General features: G+C 42.1%; 1 protein-coding gene across 1 annotated transcript in view; it reads left to right on the top strand.

Moving 5' to 3' along the window:
- cpped1 (calcineurin-like phosphoesterase domain containing 1) overlaps window positions 1-13,604 on the top strand; it is a 37,029-nt gene that overhangs the window by 12,317 nt on the left and 11,108 nt on the right. Inside the window, exons 3-5 of the mRNA XM_061094703.1 lie at window positions 2,407-2,579; window positions 3,487-3,612; window positions 3,806-3,938. Coding sequence (XP_060950686.1) covers window positions 2,407-2,579; window positions 3,487-3,612; window positions 3,806-3,938 — 432 coding nt within the window. The remainder of the gene's footprint in view (window positions 1-2,406; window positions 2,580-3,486; window positions 3,613-3,805; window positions 3,939-13,604) is intronic.

The following is a 13,604-nucleotide window of genomic DNA, read 5'->3' as shown; positions in this document are numbered from 1 at the left end:
TCTCAACTCCCAAGAGATTAACTTAAACGTCAAGCTTTTATGAGATCTTCACCACACATCACCTCCACGAAATGGTTGCTTTGACAATTTATGTAATTATTACGTCTTTTAATAACGTCTAATTGTTAAATGTCTTTTTAAGACAAAGAATGAGTTTCCAACAACAAATGGATGGAGATTCATTTGTAAAAGTGATTATATTCGGACAATATTGTCACATGAAAATATATTACAATTAGGGCTGAAATTAAAGGGACTCTTACCTTTGTTGCATTTGAGAATTACAGCACATTCAAATCATCCCGCCTTCCTCCAATGCCCCACCCCCTCGTTCCCATCTGCGGTGTTTTTTTGAAGAAACTTTATTTACACTTACAACCTACTGCCTCCGCGCACGCACGTGAGTTTTTGTTTACCAAAGCAATGGATTCGGATTCAGAAGCACCGGTAAGTTATATACATTGCCTTGATGACGCGGGCCCGAATGCGCCACAAGAAGCAGACGGAAAACCTGCATGTCAATGCAGCAAACAGACAGGTCTGTCGGCCAATAAGGTCCTTCGGTCCGAAGAATTTTATTGGTTGAAGTTTTCACTAAATATTATGAGAGTGAAATAATTGTTTGTTTTTACTCCTGGTGGGTCTGTCTTGCATTTTAGAGTGTCATTACCTTATTAATACCAATTTAACCTTATCCAAAAAAAGTGTAAAAATGCAACAAAGGTAAGAGTCCCTTTAACAAATATTTTCAGAATATAAATGATAAATAGTAACAAATGATCAACAAATAATTTCAGCTCTAATTGCAATGTACTTTTAATCAAATTTGGGACAGAATACACCTACATCATTAATTACGAGCTTGTACAAAAGACATAATACACAAACATATAACAGCTATTGTTTCATATTGAGACCATATACTTAACATAAAGAATGACGGCATGACGGTGCCCCCAGGACTGGTGGCTGGCTCCTGGAAAGGAGATAAACCCTGCCTTCTCCATGTTAGTTGATAAGACACAGATCAAAGTCAAAGGACATTTAAAAAATCTTTTCTCAAAGATGGTTCCCGTCATTTAAGGTAGTTCTTATCAAACTGAATAAGCAAAGAATGGCAGTGTTCATATGCGGGATAATTTGGATTCATTTGTGAGGAAGTGGATACTCGTGATCCATCTTCATTCACAGTCTATGATCGAGAGACTTTGAAAATCCACATAAATCAATCTTGAATGTTTCATTTCACTGTTGACCACTGGTGGGGATCTATTACCATTTTATAGCTCATCTGAGCATACTTGTTGAAATACTACTTGTTACTCGTGAGGAAATGAATACACTTTACGCAGTCACACAAAAACAGTCACTGAATACCAATGCAGTCTTAAAAGTGTCACACAGAAACTGTTTTACATAACACAAAGGAGTCCCTCAGCATCTGAGTGCATGTTTGTGTTGTATTGACAGTTTGAAGTCTACCAGGGTAGCTTATTTTATAAGTGACAGACAGGTGAAAACGATGCTTTACCTTTTTTTCTGGGTACGTTTTAAACTCTGCATTCTCTCACTCTGCCCTGCACAAGCTGTTCTGTCATAAAAAAGGCTCCTAATGTAATGAGTCCTTTCAAACATCCAAGGAAACGTTTGCTCCAAAAGTAGGCCAGTAAAATAATTACTCAGATGAATAAAAAGGAACAGAAATAAGGGGGAGAGGAGAAGAAGGAATAACTTGAGAGCAGGGGCCGATAGGTTTGTTTGAGATACATTCTAAATCATAAATATATTAGAGTCTCGCCCATTCTCTGCCCTAAACACAAGCTGGGACTGAATTAATTTCACTCCCTCCCTTATTATCTTTGTGAACTCAAGGCTTAATAGCATATGGCTGATTTGAACACAGGGAACCTCTGAACATATTGTAAAGATCTTGTTAAACAAGCAGCCTCGTGTGTCTGAGACCAATGAATCTTACAAGTGCACCGCGGAGCTGTGGCCCGGGCACAGATCAGCACAGAAAGACTGGGTTGGCCGAGCCGGCCGGGGAGGGGGTTCCACCAGAACACTACTCATCATGTCAGTAACCATGGTGATGTAAAGTCGAGCCGAGCAGAGCATTGATCATTCTCTGTGCTGTCATCATTATCACCCAAATAATCCCCCCTTCCCTAAGGCAACTCTCACCTCCACTACCCTTCACACACATAGTCTGACACTCTGCATCAACATCCATATGAATTTAATCTCTCTCTCTGTGTCTCATTTTGATAGTCCAAGTTGGATGTTATTGTTATCGAGCATCTGCTTTTACGAGTCCATTTTGTTTTGTTTTTCAATGTGCGCTGTAACCACCACCTCATTTTGTCACAAGGACATAAGCTGATCTCTCCTTCTTTCCCCCTCTAGACACGCCGTTCAGAGAAGGTCAGGAGAGGGACCTGAAGGTGGCCTTGAAGGGGACGGATCCCTCCATCCCTCTGGTGTTTGTCAGTGGGAACCATGACCTGGGCAACACACCCACCCCGAGTACGGTGGAGCAGTACTGCAGTGAATGGGGGGACGACTATTTCAGCTTCTGGGTAAGCAGACGCCTCAGACATTGAAGGAGACATATTATCCTCACATCCATCTTCATAACTTTAGTTTGTGGTATTACTTCGAAACGTTTACATACTCTAATGTGCAGGAAACACATCAGTCTCATCATACTGTCCATTGCTGCAGCCCACCACCTCTCCTTTTCAATTTCTTTGAAACCCCCCTCCCGATAAAGTCCAGCCTTCTTTGATTGGAAAGCTGGTCCACTATGTTGTGATGGGTCAAGCAACTCATGGGCATGTAGGAAATGATACAGAAAATAGCACTGACTGAAAATAGAAACATATTCAACCTAGACCTCAGGCTTCTGGCTTTAAGAGCAGCGGCCATCAGCGACAGCACCTTGAGACGTCTGGTGCTTGATTTTCCAATCAGCATTGTGTTAAGCAGCAAACTTTGATGGAGATTTACTGTGTCTGCCTAATCAAAAAAATCTGAAGTGCAGTCATTCATTAGAGGGATGATTGTCTAGCTCAGAAGGATATCAGGTCTTATTCTTTCAGATAAAGCAGTTTCTGATTCATGCAACTGTTGCTTCTTTTATTAGTTCCTGGTCCTTTTTACATAGCTGCCCACTTGAGAAAAGGCCATGAGCCCTCTTTAACTCCGGGTCCCTCTCCGCTTTGTTGCCATTAATATGCATCTATATCTGCTCGTAGTGTAATTTTGCAACTAAGCTGATTCTTCACTGATTTTCTGTGCAGTTTTGAAGCAGTAAAAATGATAGGAAAAAAAATTGTAGTTTGCAGAAATGTCAAGTTGGTTTAGATAAAAGGTAGTAAATAAATACCCTTTCTTACAACTGTACAAATTGTTATGAATAGTTAGAAAAATGAATCAAATGTAGGTAACTAACATCTAGCACCTCTTTGTGTCCCGTGGTCTCAGGTGGGCGGCGTCCTCTGCCTGGTTCTGAACTCCCAGCTCTTCTACGATGCCTCAGCCTGCCCTCAGCTGAAGGAGAGCCAGGAGATGTGGCTGGAGGAGCAGCTGAGCAGAGCCTCCTCCTCAACAGTAAGACAGCATCTACGACATGGTTCTATTCTGATTTATGAAGGGGCTCAGTGTGATAATGTCTCCTTTTGCGGTGTCTGGAAGCCATAGTTTAGGTGATTGCCTCTCGTCTGCAGCCATGTGATGCAACATCTGAATTTTGTCTCTGGACTTTGGCGATGCTCTCACCCCTCACATCTGTCTCTGTGTTCAGGAACCGAAACCCAAACACGTCCTGGTGTTCCAGCACATTCCGCTGTATCTAAAGAGCCCAGAGGAGGAGGACGACTACTTCAACCTGCAGGGGGCCGTTAGGCAAAACCTACTGGACAGGTTCAAGAAGGCAGGTAAGAAAACAGGGAAGCACAAATCCTGGGCCTGGGACTCCTTTACCTTTGGTTACTTTGGCTTTAAAGGAGTCAGCTTACAGAGAATGAGCAAGTTTGTATGCAGTATTTAGTTCAAGGGCTCTTAAACATGATACACCTTCTATCTGCTTTCTCTTTTGACGCCAGTTTTGTGATTATTTGCCCTCAATTAGAAGTCACTGAAGAGACCATTCGGTTTTATAATTTTTGAAGAGTCGAGCAGCTGTGTCATCCAGAACCCGGAAATATCAGCAGCATTTTCTGTGATCATGGATTCAAGCGACTGTGAAGTGGTTTTAAAATTCTCGTCTTTATAATTCTTGGCTTATATTCCTCTTAAACCTGCTCATTTCAAGCATATCTACCTAACGCAGAGTTAAGATCCCAGCCCGGAGGATTAATATGCCATTAGCCAGATGCACAGGAGGAGCTTTTGTCACCCGCACAAACAACACAGGCGTAATTAAATTACCGAATACATTGACATCCTATAAGAAGAATAATTCCATAATTAAAATCCTCATCCTTGCGAGCTTAGAGGAGTGTAATACAAGGGTACCTCTCACAAGGACAATAAGTCTGGAAGGAGGCAACAGCTAAACACATACACACACACACACACAAATCCAGTCACATACACATCACTCAATGTAGCCATTTCTGCACAGCTGATTGACGGGACCTCTCATATGCCTTGCTCCTCAATCATGCATCAAGGTGACTGGCGGGAGATGGTATTAATTTCATTATCCAACCATTATTCCTGCATGTACTTAACCATGTTGGCCCGTTTTGGTCTGATGACCCTTTTCTCTCATAATTGATTGCTCCTCTAAGGGAACACTGGTTAAAGATTTAAAGGGCAATCCGTACAGGCTTTCTATGTGGAGGGACGGAGCGTGTTACTGTATATGAACATGCATGTGCAAGTGTCCTCTCTCATTCACAACTCTTGTTCACACCAGTTCTTGTCCACAATTATAAATTCAGAGTACACATCTGACATGTACTGTATGAACTTTACATGTACATGGTCGTTAATAATTGATGCTGCTCACTGTAAAGCTGCGTACACTACAGGAGTTTCTCATGTTGGCATGCATTTACATTTATGTGTGGTATGTACAGTGTATGGCACTTCTTACAACAGCCAGAGAAAGGATGTGATTTCTGTGATTTACTGCGTCTACAGTGTGAGCGGTCATCATTTTTTCATCAAGTTTGTGAATCCTCTGTGTCCAGTCCTCTCCCATAGATAACAATGGTCACGGTACAAAGTCACAGTAAAGTTATCCTAAGCTTTGGCATTTTTATGGGAATTAATTAAGAATTAAGATACTAAGGGCTCTATTTTAACGATGGTTTAAAGTGCATTGAAAGTGCATTCAGGATGTGTGCAAATCCACTTTTGGGGTTTAACGGTGTTGCGCCAGTCTCAAATGAATCATGCCAGTGCTTTTGGGGTAACATGCAATAAAGGACTCAGAGTGCCATCTCCCATTCCCTATAAAAGCCAGGTGCTCTTGCATGTTGATGAACTATTATGACGCAGATTCGCCAAGATGACTCTTTTCATTTGCTCATGTGTGATGTGCATGATCACATCGTTGGTGTGTGTTTCATGCAGAGTGTAATGCGTGGCTAGAACTGTCTATGTAGGTGTATATTACTATTTTGATAATAAGCTTAGTAAAATACTGCAGGATTGCCACTTCAGAAGATAAGCTGTGTTTAAAGATTGAAGACATGACAGGTCCGCAAAAGTGAAGCCAAAAGATCTTATATTGCCACGTGGAGTAGAGGTCATAAATCTTGGCTCCTTTATGGATGGACAGATGGGACTTGGGCTAAAATGTACAAGGTACACGTAAAATAAACCATCAACTGATAAACCATCAGAATTTTTTTTTGGTCATTTGTTGAAGTGCTAATTTATTTGGTAAGTTCAGTTTTAATTAGTTATTTGATGCTGATATTTTGGCTTAACTTCTGGATAGTTGGAAGAAGAGGAGAAAAGTCCATCTTAATGTGCAGTCGATGCTTCATGGGGTTTTTGTTGGTCAATCACATAATTGCCTTTCAATATCTCCAGATGACAATGTACCAACAATGGTCTGACCACAATGGGCACAAGTATATTTGCTATTTAAACAATGTGGGCGCTGTAAGGAGATTACTGTCTTTCCAATCACAGGAAATCTCAGAGTAGTAAGAAAAAAAGTTCCTGATGACTATTGTAAAAAAGCATTTCTGCACAGCACAGCTTTAGCTCCTCACAAATCAGCTAAATGTATAAAATCTGAGTTATCTGATGACTCCACTAAAATTACATAGAAAAGAATACAACCAGTTATTGTTGAATAATACAGGCTCTGTCTCTTAGTTCTCTCCTCCCCTCGGGAAGTCGCTCCTGCTGCCTATTCTCTCTCTTTCATCCCAGACGAGGAGTAACGTGGTGATGACTGATGCTCTTAAATCTGTACCCTGAATCTACTGGAGTCTGTCCTGCAGGCATACTTGTAAAAGGGACTGTGATCAGCTCTGTCTGTGATAGAGCCGCAACTGTACATCATTACCTGATCACTGCATTCATTAATGTCACTGCCAGGGCAGGACATGACTCATGGCTCTTTTCAGACAACGTGGATCATCTTCATGCACCCAATTTAAAGAATGATTTGGTCTGTAACCTCAATCTTAGATTCCTTGAAAGATTAGTGACAGAGAATATGCTGTGATTAAAAAAAATTGATTGAGGCTTTGTATTTGGTAAAGGAAAATGTTTTTAGATTTTGAACCATGCTTAGGCATCACGTTGTGGAGGGAAATGTCAGTTGTTTGGTAGTTTGCTCCAACATTTTGCTCGAGAATCCTCTGTCACCACAAGTTGACATTTTAGTTTTTTAGTGAAATAGGTCAGCAACAATTTGATTGATTGCAGCCCAGAGGATGAATCTTAATGAATTTGATGATACCCTGAGTTTTCATCCAGCTTCACCAACAGGTTGAACATTTTATTTGTCCAGTGAAATACAAAAATTTGGCACAGTCATTCATGACTCCCAGAGAATTCTTCAAATTGTTATATCTAACTTATTTTCCTATCTCTTCAGTCACTAATCCCATTTGATCACAGTCAAATAAAAGTACTAAGATGTCCATTAATATGATTTATGACCATATACCTACAAAACTGAAGACAGTCTTATTATCTTCAGCTGTTCTCTTTTAATTCCTGATTAGATTAACATGCTAAATTTAGATAATGAACATAATAAACACATACCTACATTGTTAACATTGCCCCTGTGAGCAGTTATGCTAACATTATAATTTAACTCAAAGCATTGCTGCTTGCATGGCTGTAGTCTAAAGCAAGATTTGTATATTTTTTAAGAAAAAATTATATTTTTGTTCCCACATTTTCATATTTCAATTAGAGAATCCACTGATCGATAGTACCAACTCATCACAGAAACTAAACGGCAGAGAGCAAACCTCCACCAATACTGATTGGCCACACAAGTTAAAAAGAAAGGGGTTCAGTCATTTTTCGCATAATCCTGCAGAGAGTCAGACACACATAAATAAAGGTCTTGTGTGCGTGCGTGCATGTGTGTGAACTTCTCATAAAAAAAAACAAAAAGGTTTCATGACACAAATATTTACTAGTCCATTTTTCATTTATGTTATAGCTGCAAAACTAAGGACTGCATGAGGCAGAAGTTCCCTGCAGGGCAGGCGAGCGCCTGGTAAAAATATCCCTTCGGAGAGACTCTGGGCCTTTTATAGAAGGAAACAATCAAGACGAGTGAAGGATTGCAGAACACTCGGATATGTTATTTACTGCACATTGAAAAACAACACAGATCCAGGGAATAAGGATGTGTGTTGTTTGCCTTCCTGTCTGTGAGGCTCTGTTTCCTCTCATCCATGGTAAATTATGTCTCTTCTGGACATACATTGGCGATGGTAATTTTTTCCCCCTCCTTGCGTTGCTTTATGCACGCATCGTCTCCCTCCGCTATCTGTCCTCACCGCTGTACCCTGTGATCCTCTATCCTCCAGATGTGCTCTTTTACTCTGGTGATCATTTCTGTCATTACAGGAAAGGGCACCATCATTAACCTCACACACACTCACACACACACACACACACGCACTTCTGTATCCAGTCTTATTCTCAGAATGATTCAAGTCTTTGTCGGAAAAGTTAAGCATCGATGCAGATGAAGCACGAATGTCATTTTTCTAATAAGATTTTCATTAAAGTAAGCAGCTGACAGGGATAAGTCTTCATCTATGTTTGTGAAGCTCGCTCTCATATCTTTTGGCCTGGGAGACAAATGAAACCCGCAGCTGAGGGATTACATATTTTATACTGTAAAAAAAAGTACTGAGCTTTATTGCAAGACTGGAAAATGCTTTACGACATCCTAACCGTGTTTCTGTCTACCAGTAATGCATGGGTGTTGTTTTGAAAAGAAAAAAAAAAACTAAGAAAGAAAACACTTCCAGAATATTTCTCTTTGTTGGCACCTCTAAAGTTCTTACTGGAGCAGAGCGAAACAGCAGTCTGGCAAAACAAAGAGGTAAAATTGGACGACTTTCCGCATTCTTTGTCGGGTAATTCAAAGTGTACCGAAAAGCAGCCTTGTAATTGGATCACTGGATGTTACACAAATGTTTCCCTGGCATCACATCAGTCCTGGCGCTGTGAGAACGTGCACACGCGGCTCTGTGGGACTGACTGGAGTTCTACAGACACTCCTTTTAGTGTGTGTCAGTGAACGTGCAGCGGCTGGGGATTTTGCTCAGCATTTGGTGAGGCTGTTACTGCTGTCGCTTGCTTCCTGCAGCCCCCCCCCCCCCCACCACAACTGACACATGATTGAAATAGAGCCTATACAGTCGTCCCCTGCAGACCAAGAAATACACCTAATTGATTTCTCCTCACTGAGGTATTTTTCACAGCTCTCGCTTCTTCTTCTTCTCACACAATTTGGCTGTAGAGGGGGGAGATGTTTGAATAATTGTGTGCGCAAGACTGTTTATTTTGTACATTTCCTCGGCGTGTCTATGCCCTGTGCATATAAATCGCTGTGCATCGGTGCATTTTCGACACATGATATATTTTACAGTGAGCGCCCGTGTGTTATCTCACCAACGCAGCAGCACATGGGAAAGGTGTGACACCAATTAGTCTTCCTCTGGCTCATCAGAGCCAAGCAGTTCCACCCTGGGAACTGTTGACTGCAATCCAGCTCATATTAATGACCCACTGTCTCCGTGTGATGACCCCCTCTTGGGCAAGTCAAGTATCACGCAAATCCTTTTTTAATTGCATAAGCAATTACTACGGTTTGCGATATTAAATCTCGCTCTCTTGCGTCGTAATATATTTTGAATTTAAAGCCAGCACCTGATTGGAAAGGGACGTTCTTGAGTGACTTTGAGTGTTTTTCTCAAATGTTTTAACTTCTTCTAAGACTTTTTAGTGAGTTTGTTATAGTCAGTTTGTTAATAACAATCACACCAACACCCTGGAGGACGTCCTTTACTGTTATTATGGGTTCTCTTTTCACTGTCAGTCCCATAATAATAGTAAATAATGCAGCCCTGGGCTTTATTGCCCTACCTGTGCCAGTCTGTATGAATGTGACTTAGCCAGCACTTACTGCAAAGCGCTGGAACAAAGACGTGCACTTGTTTTAGGTCGCTTGAAGAACAGGTTTTGTGAACATTCAGAGTCTCCTCAGAGCGGATTAAACGCCCGTGGCTAGGGACTGGTGTCTCCTCTTCAAGAGACGAGCCGAGTAGCAGAAATCCCATCAGTGCTCTCAGCCTGTCCTCTCCTCATAGACGGACTGGAGTAATTAGATTTCTCTGCCCCCCATTTCCACCTCTTCCCAAGGTTTATTCCCTACCTTCAGCACACGTACAAACAAGGACGAATGAACACATGCACAGATAGACGGATACACAGTCCCTCCGGCTTTTGTTCGCCTCCAAACCCTGTTTGTGTAAAATGAAAATAAAAACATGAGAGAGCGGCCCAGAAAATCATCGAGATTCCCAAAATTGCTTGCGGCTGTGGAGTTATACGTACAGTAGCTAATTAGAGGCGAAGATAAACCATATGCTGCTCCGCATCCTCCCTCCATCTCTCCCTCTGTGTCTCTCACTCCTCCTCGCTCTCTCGCTGCCGGTTGTCTTTATCAGCGAGGATCCTCCTCTGTTCGAAAGCGAAGACACATTTATCACCCGCTGGGGATTTGATAAGAGGCTACGGCTAAGCCTTTAACCCCATTGTTTTAATGATGAGGCTGAATAATGCTTTTGCTTTTCCTGTATCTCGCTCTTTTATCCCATCTTTGTCTAACTCTCTTTCTGCAACCAGAAGGTGGGGGTTAGTGGGCACGAGTCACTGGGCTTCCAGGCTGAATACAGGGGCTGTATTAGCTGTGGAGTCTAGTTTCAGTTGCAGATGAAATGATGGCACACGACCCAGGAAGGACAGTCTAAATAGTAAAGTAAACATAACAGGGGATTCTTACAGTGCAGTTCATGTGCATGCATTCGATTGGCCATCGCAGCATCGTGCCGGATGACATCCAGTGTGTTACAGCAGCAGCCTCACTGAATGAGTGAATGAGGGCCTTTGTGTACTGATCCGTGATCTGTTCATGCTCGAAAGAATGGGAATGGTGGAGTGGGTGATAGCCATGAATTAATCCACCAACACTTCCTCCTCATTTACCGTTTTATTGATTTAGCTGAAAATGTGGGTCCTGCCTTGTTTCAGCTGGATTCCAAAGTTGTTTCTTCTGCTCGTATAATCAGGGTCTTAAAACCTGCAATTGCTCATCTAGTCAGATACCCAATCTTGTTGACTTATTTTTTAGCGGATTTTAATCAAACTTTTTGCTAATTTCAGTGTGTTTCATTCAGGCCACGCTCCTGTGTTTTAACAACATTTAACCTGTTGTAATTGTTGCTTCTTACCTTGATTAAAATGGTTTTGTAGGAAACACATTTGTCTGGGAAGGCTTTGGAATAAGCACCAGAACTCAAATAAGAAATCTAAGGGAAGGCAAGTATTTTTGTATAGCTGATTATCATACACAGAGGTCATTCAATGTGCTGTACAGAAACAATGGCCAGTGTAGTGGCTATTTGCCTCTAAATGATGTGTCTTGTGGACAAGTAAGAGTTTGAAATCAGTGTTCAGACCAAAGAATTGGAGGAATTTGCTATGTTTTCCTAGTTTTAGTCAGAACCCTAGCAGCAGTTCTCTGTCTGGAGAAAATAAAAGCACAAATAAGTCTTGTTTGGACACAAAATCTCTCATCTTATCTTTATCATTGAAATCCCCAAAAGATTTAGTTATAGCTTTCATGTAGTCATTGAAATTCACATCACCATCCATAATTACACCAAGATTTTTAGCATGGCTTGATGTCTTTAATGCTCCAATTGGGCACTGAGCTGGAACTGTCCTTCTTTGTTCCCAGATATTAGTATCTCTGTACTGTCTCTCATTTAATTGAAGGAGTCCAGGGTATTCAGATAGTCTCATATCATTACGACGGATCCCCGGCCTTATATATTATTGTAACACAACCATACTGCTCCTTTTATGAACTCAGTAAACATTGGATTCAGCCTTCTCACGTGACGATGAATAAATGGTCATATAACCCCAGGATCCATCTGTGACGTCTTAACCTAAGGCCTGTTAACGCTTATAGATACTTTGACATTATAGCTTGGTGAATTCAGGATGATAAGGCACCACATTGGGTACCAAATTGCCAAAACACTTGTATGCTCAAAGCTGAATGGATTACATGCTAACTGCTACCATTTGCCAGTTCTCTTTGTGGTTCTCTGTATGTGTATGCGTGCATGTATGTGTGTGTGTGTGTGTGTGTGTGTGTGTGTGTGTGTGTAACTGGAGGAAAGGGGTGAAATGCAGTGCTGTGACTGATGGCTGGAAGTGATTTATGAGGAGCCGGGGCTGCAACATGCCTCACCAGACTATATCATTTTGTATCCATCCCCCCTGTCATGTAAATTATCAACGGGCACCATTTCATGATGAATTATTTCCTAGACCTGCACTTTAATGACAAACGCCCTTCAATACGAGCGTGCACGTTCCACTCCCACACACAGACAGGAGACAGCTCTGTTCAGAGGAACATTAGGAGTTTGTGTCGGAGAGGAAGAGGGAGACAAGGTGTGAAGGAGAATGGCCTCTCCTGGAAGTAATCACCAATTGGAGGGGGTTCAGCGCCGTGATAGAAAGTTAGCTTGCAATTAGCAAATCCAATCTTGTTGCCGGCAAATCGGTGACGGCGAGATGAAAGGGAGTTGATGGAGAGTGGGAAGAGAAAGAACGGGAGGATGGACTGAAGGGAGGGGCTCGGACATCAAACATGATTAGATGTGGACGGACGTTTCTTTAGTTCTTTTATTCCTTTATTCTGTGGGCAACATCAGCGTCGGCCATTAGCATTTAAATAGTAAAAAGCTGTTTCAATCAGACCCAGCAATAAACAAGAAAATGGCTCAGATGACTTCAGCAACGAAAAGCACATCGCAAAATACAGGCTGACATTGGAGGGGACTCCCTTCTCCTTTCGGTGCATTTTTTTTCTGCCACCGCTGATCAGAATTCAATTTGACTCTGGGTAATTTCCCCCCCGTTTCCATTCAATATGTTTTCATCACTCTGCCTGCTTACTCCTTGCATTTTCTCCCTCCCTCCTTTCCTCCTTCCCTTCTTCCCTCCTCTCCACCCTCCCACACCTCTGTCTGTCAAAGCAAAGGCCAGTCCCCAGATGGGAGTCTTTATCACAAAGAAAAGCACAAAAGAACCAGCAGTGTTTCTAGCCTGACAGGTAAATGGGATTTCCGCAGAGACAGGGAAATTATCAGCAGAGAGAGCGCATGTTTTCAGGGGGAAACAAAAAGGGAGGAATGCAGCAAAGCATAGAGAAGAGACAGAAACGTGGGGAAATTTGGCTTAACGTTCCGTTACTGAAGGTGATTCTGATATTTAACACACTCTGTGTCTCTCGTCTGTTCAGTAGAGAAAGCGAGACATTTTAAAGGTTATGTGGAAGGAGACGGATTTCTTTCTTGACATAGCTCTGTTGCCTGATCCGCTGCACTAACATTAGCACGGATAAGGGTTTACATCCCACCACGCCACCCACACTGATTGTACCACGAGGCACTTTGGATAACAATGTACAGAAAGTGATGTGTGCTACTGGTGTGAAGCAAAGGGAAATGGGTTGCGTCTCACATTTCGTCATTGTCAAATCACGTCTATTTACCCAGAAGGGTGCCGGCTATCATTATCCGGAGGCGGCAGAAGCCCACAGCAGTGCATGTCTATAGGCTGTCAGGTTTTCACTCCAGCAGAGAACTACTGCAGGTGGTCGCACCATAGACTAAGGATATAAAAAAGGGACCACATGGCAGCTCTCCAAAAGTAAAGCCAAAGTGTCTCTATAGCCAACTGGTGGATTGCTGCAGTATCATAAACCCCTGCAATGAAAAACTGGGTGAGACTGAATCACGACTGGTCAAGTATCATGGGGACCTTGATACCACTACTGTGCAGACTCGGGC

The sequence above is a fragment of the Limanda limanda genome, chromosome 21 (assembly GCF_963576545.1).
Source record: "Limanda limanda chromosome 21, fLimLim1.1, whole genome shotgun sequence".
Classification (NCBI taxonomy): Eukaryota; Metazoa; Chordata; class Actinopteri; order Pleuronectiformes; family Pleuronectidae; genus Limanda; species Limanda limanda.
This window is presented reverse-complemented; position numbering and strand designations above follow the sequence as displayed.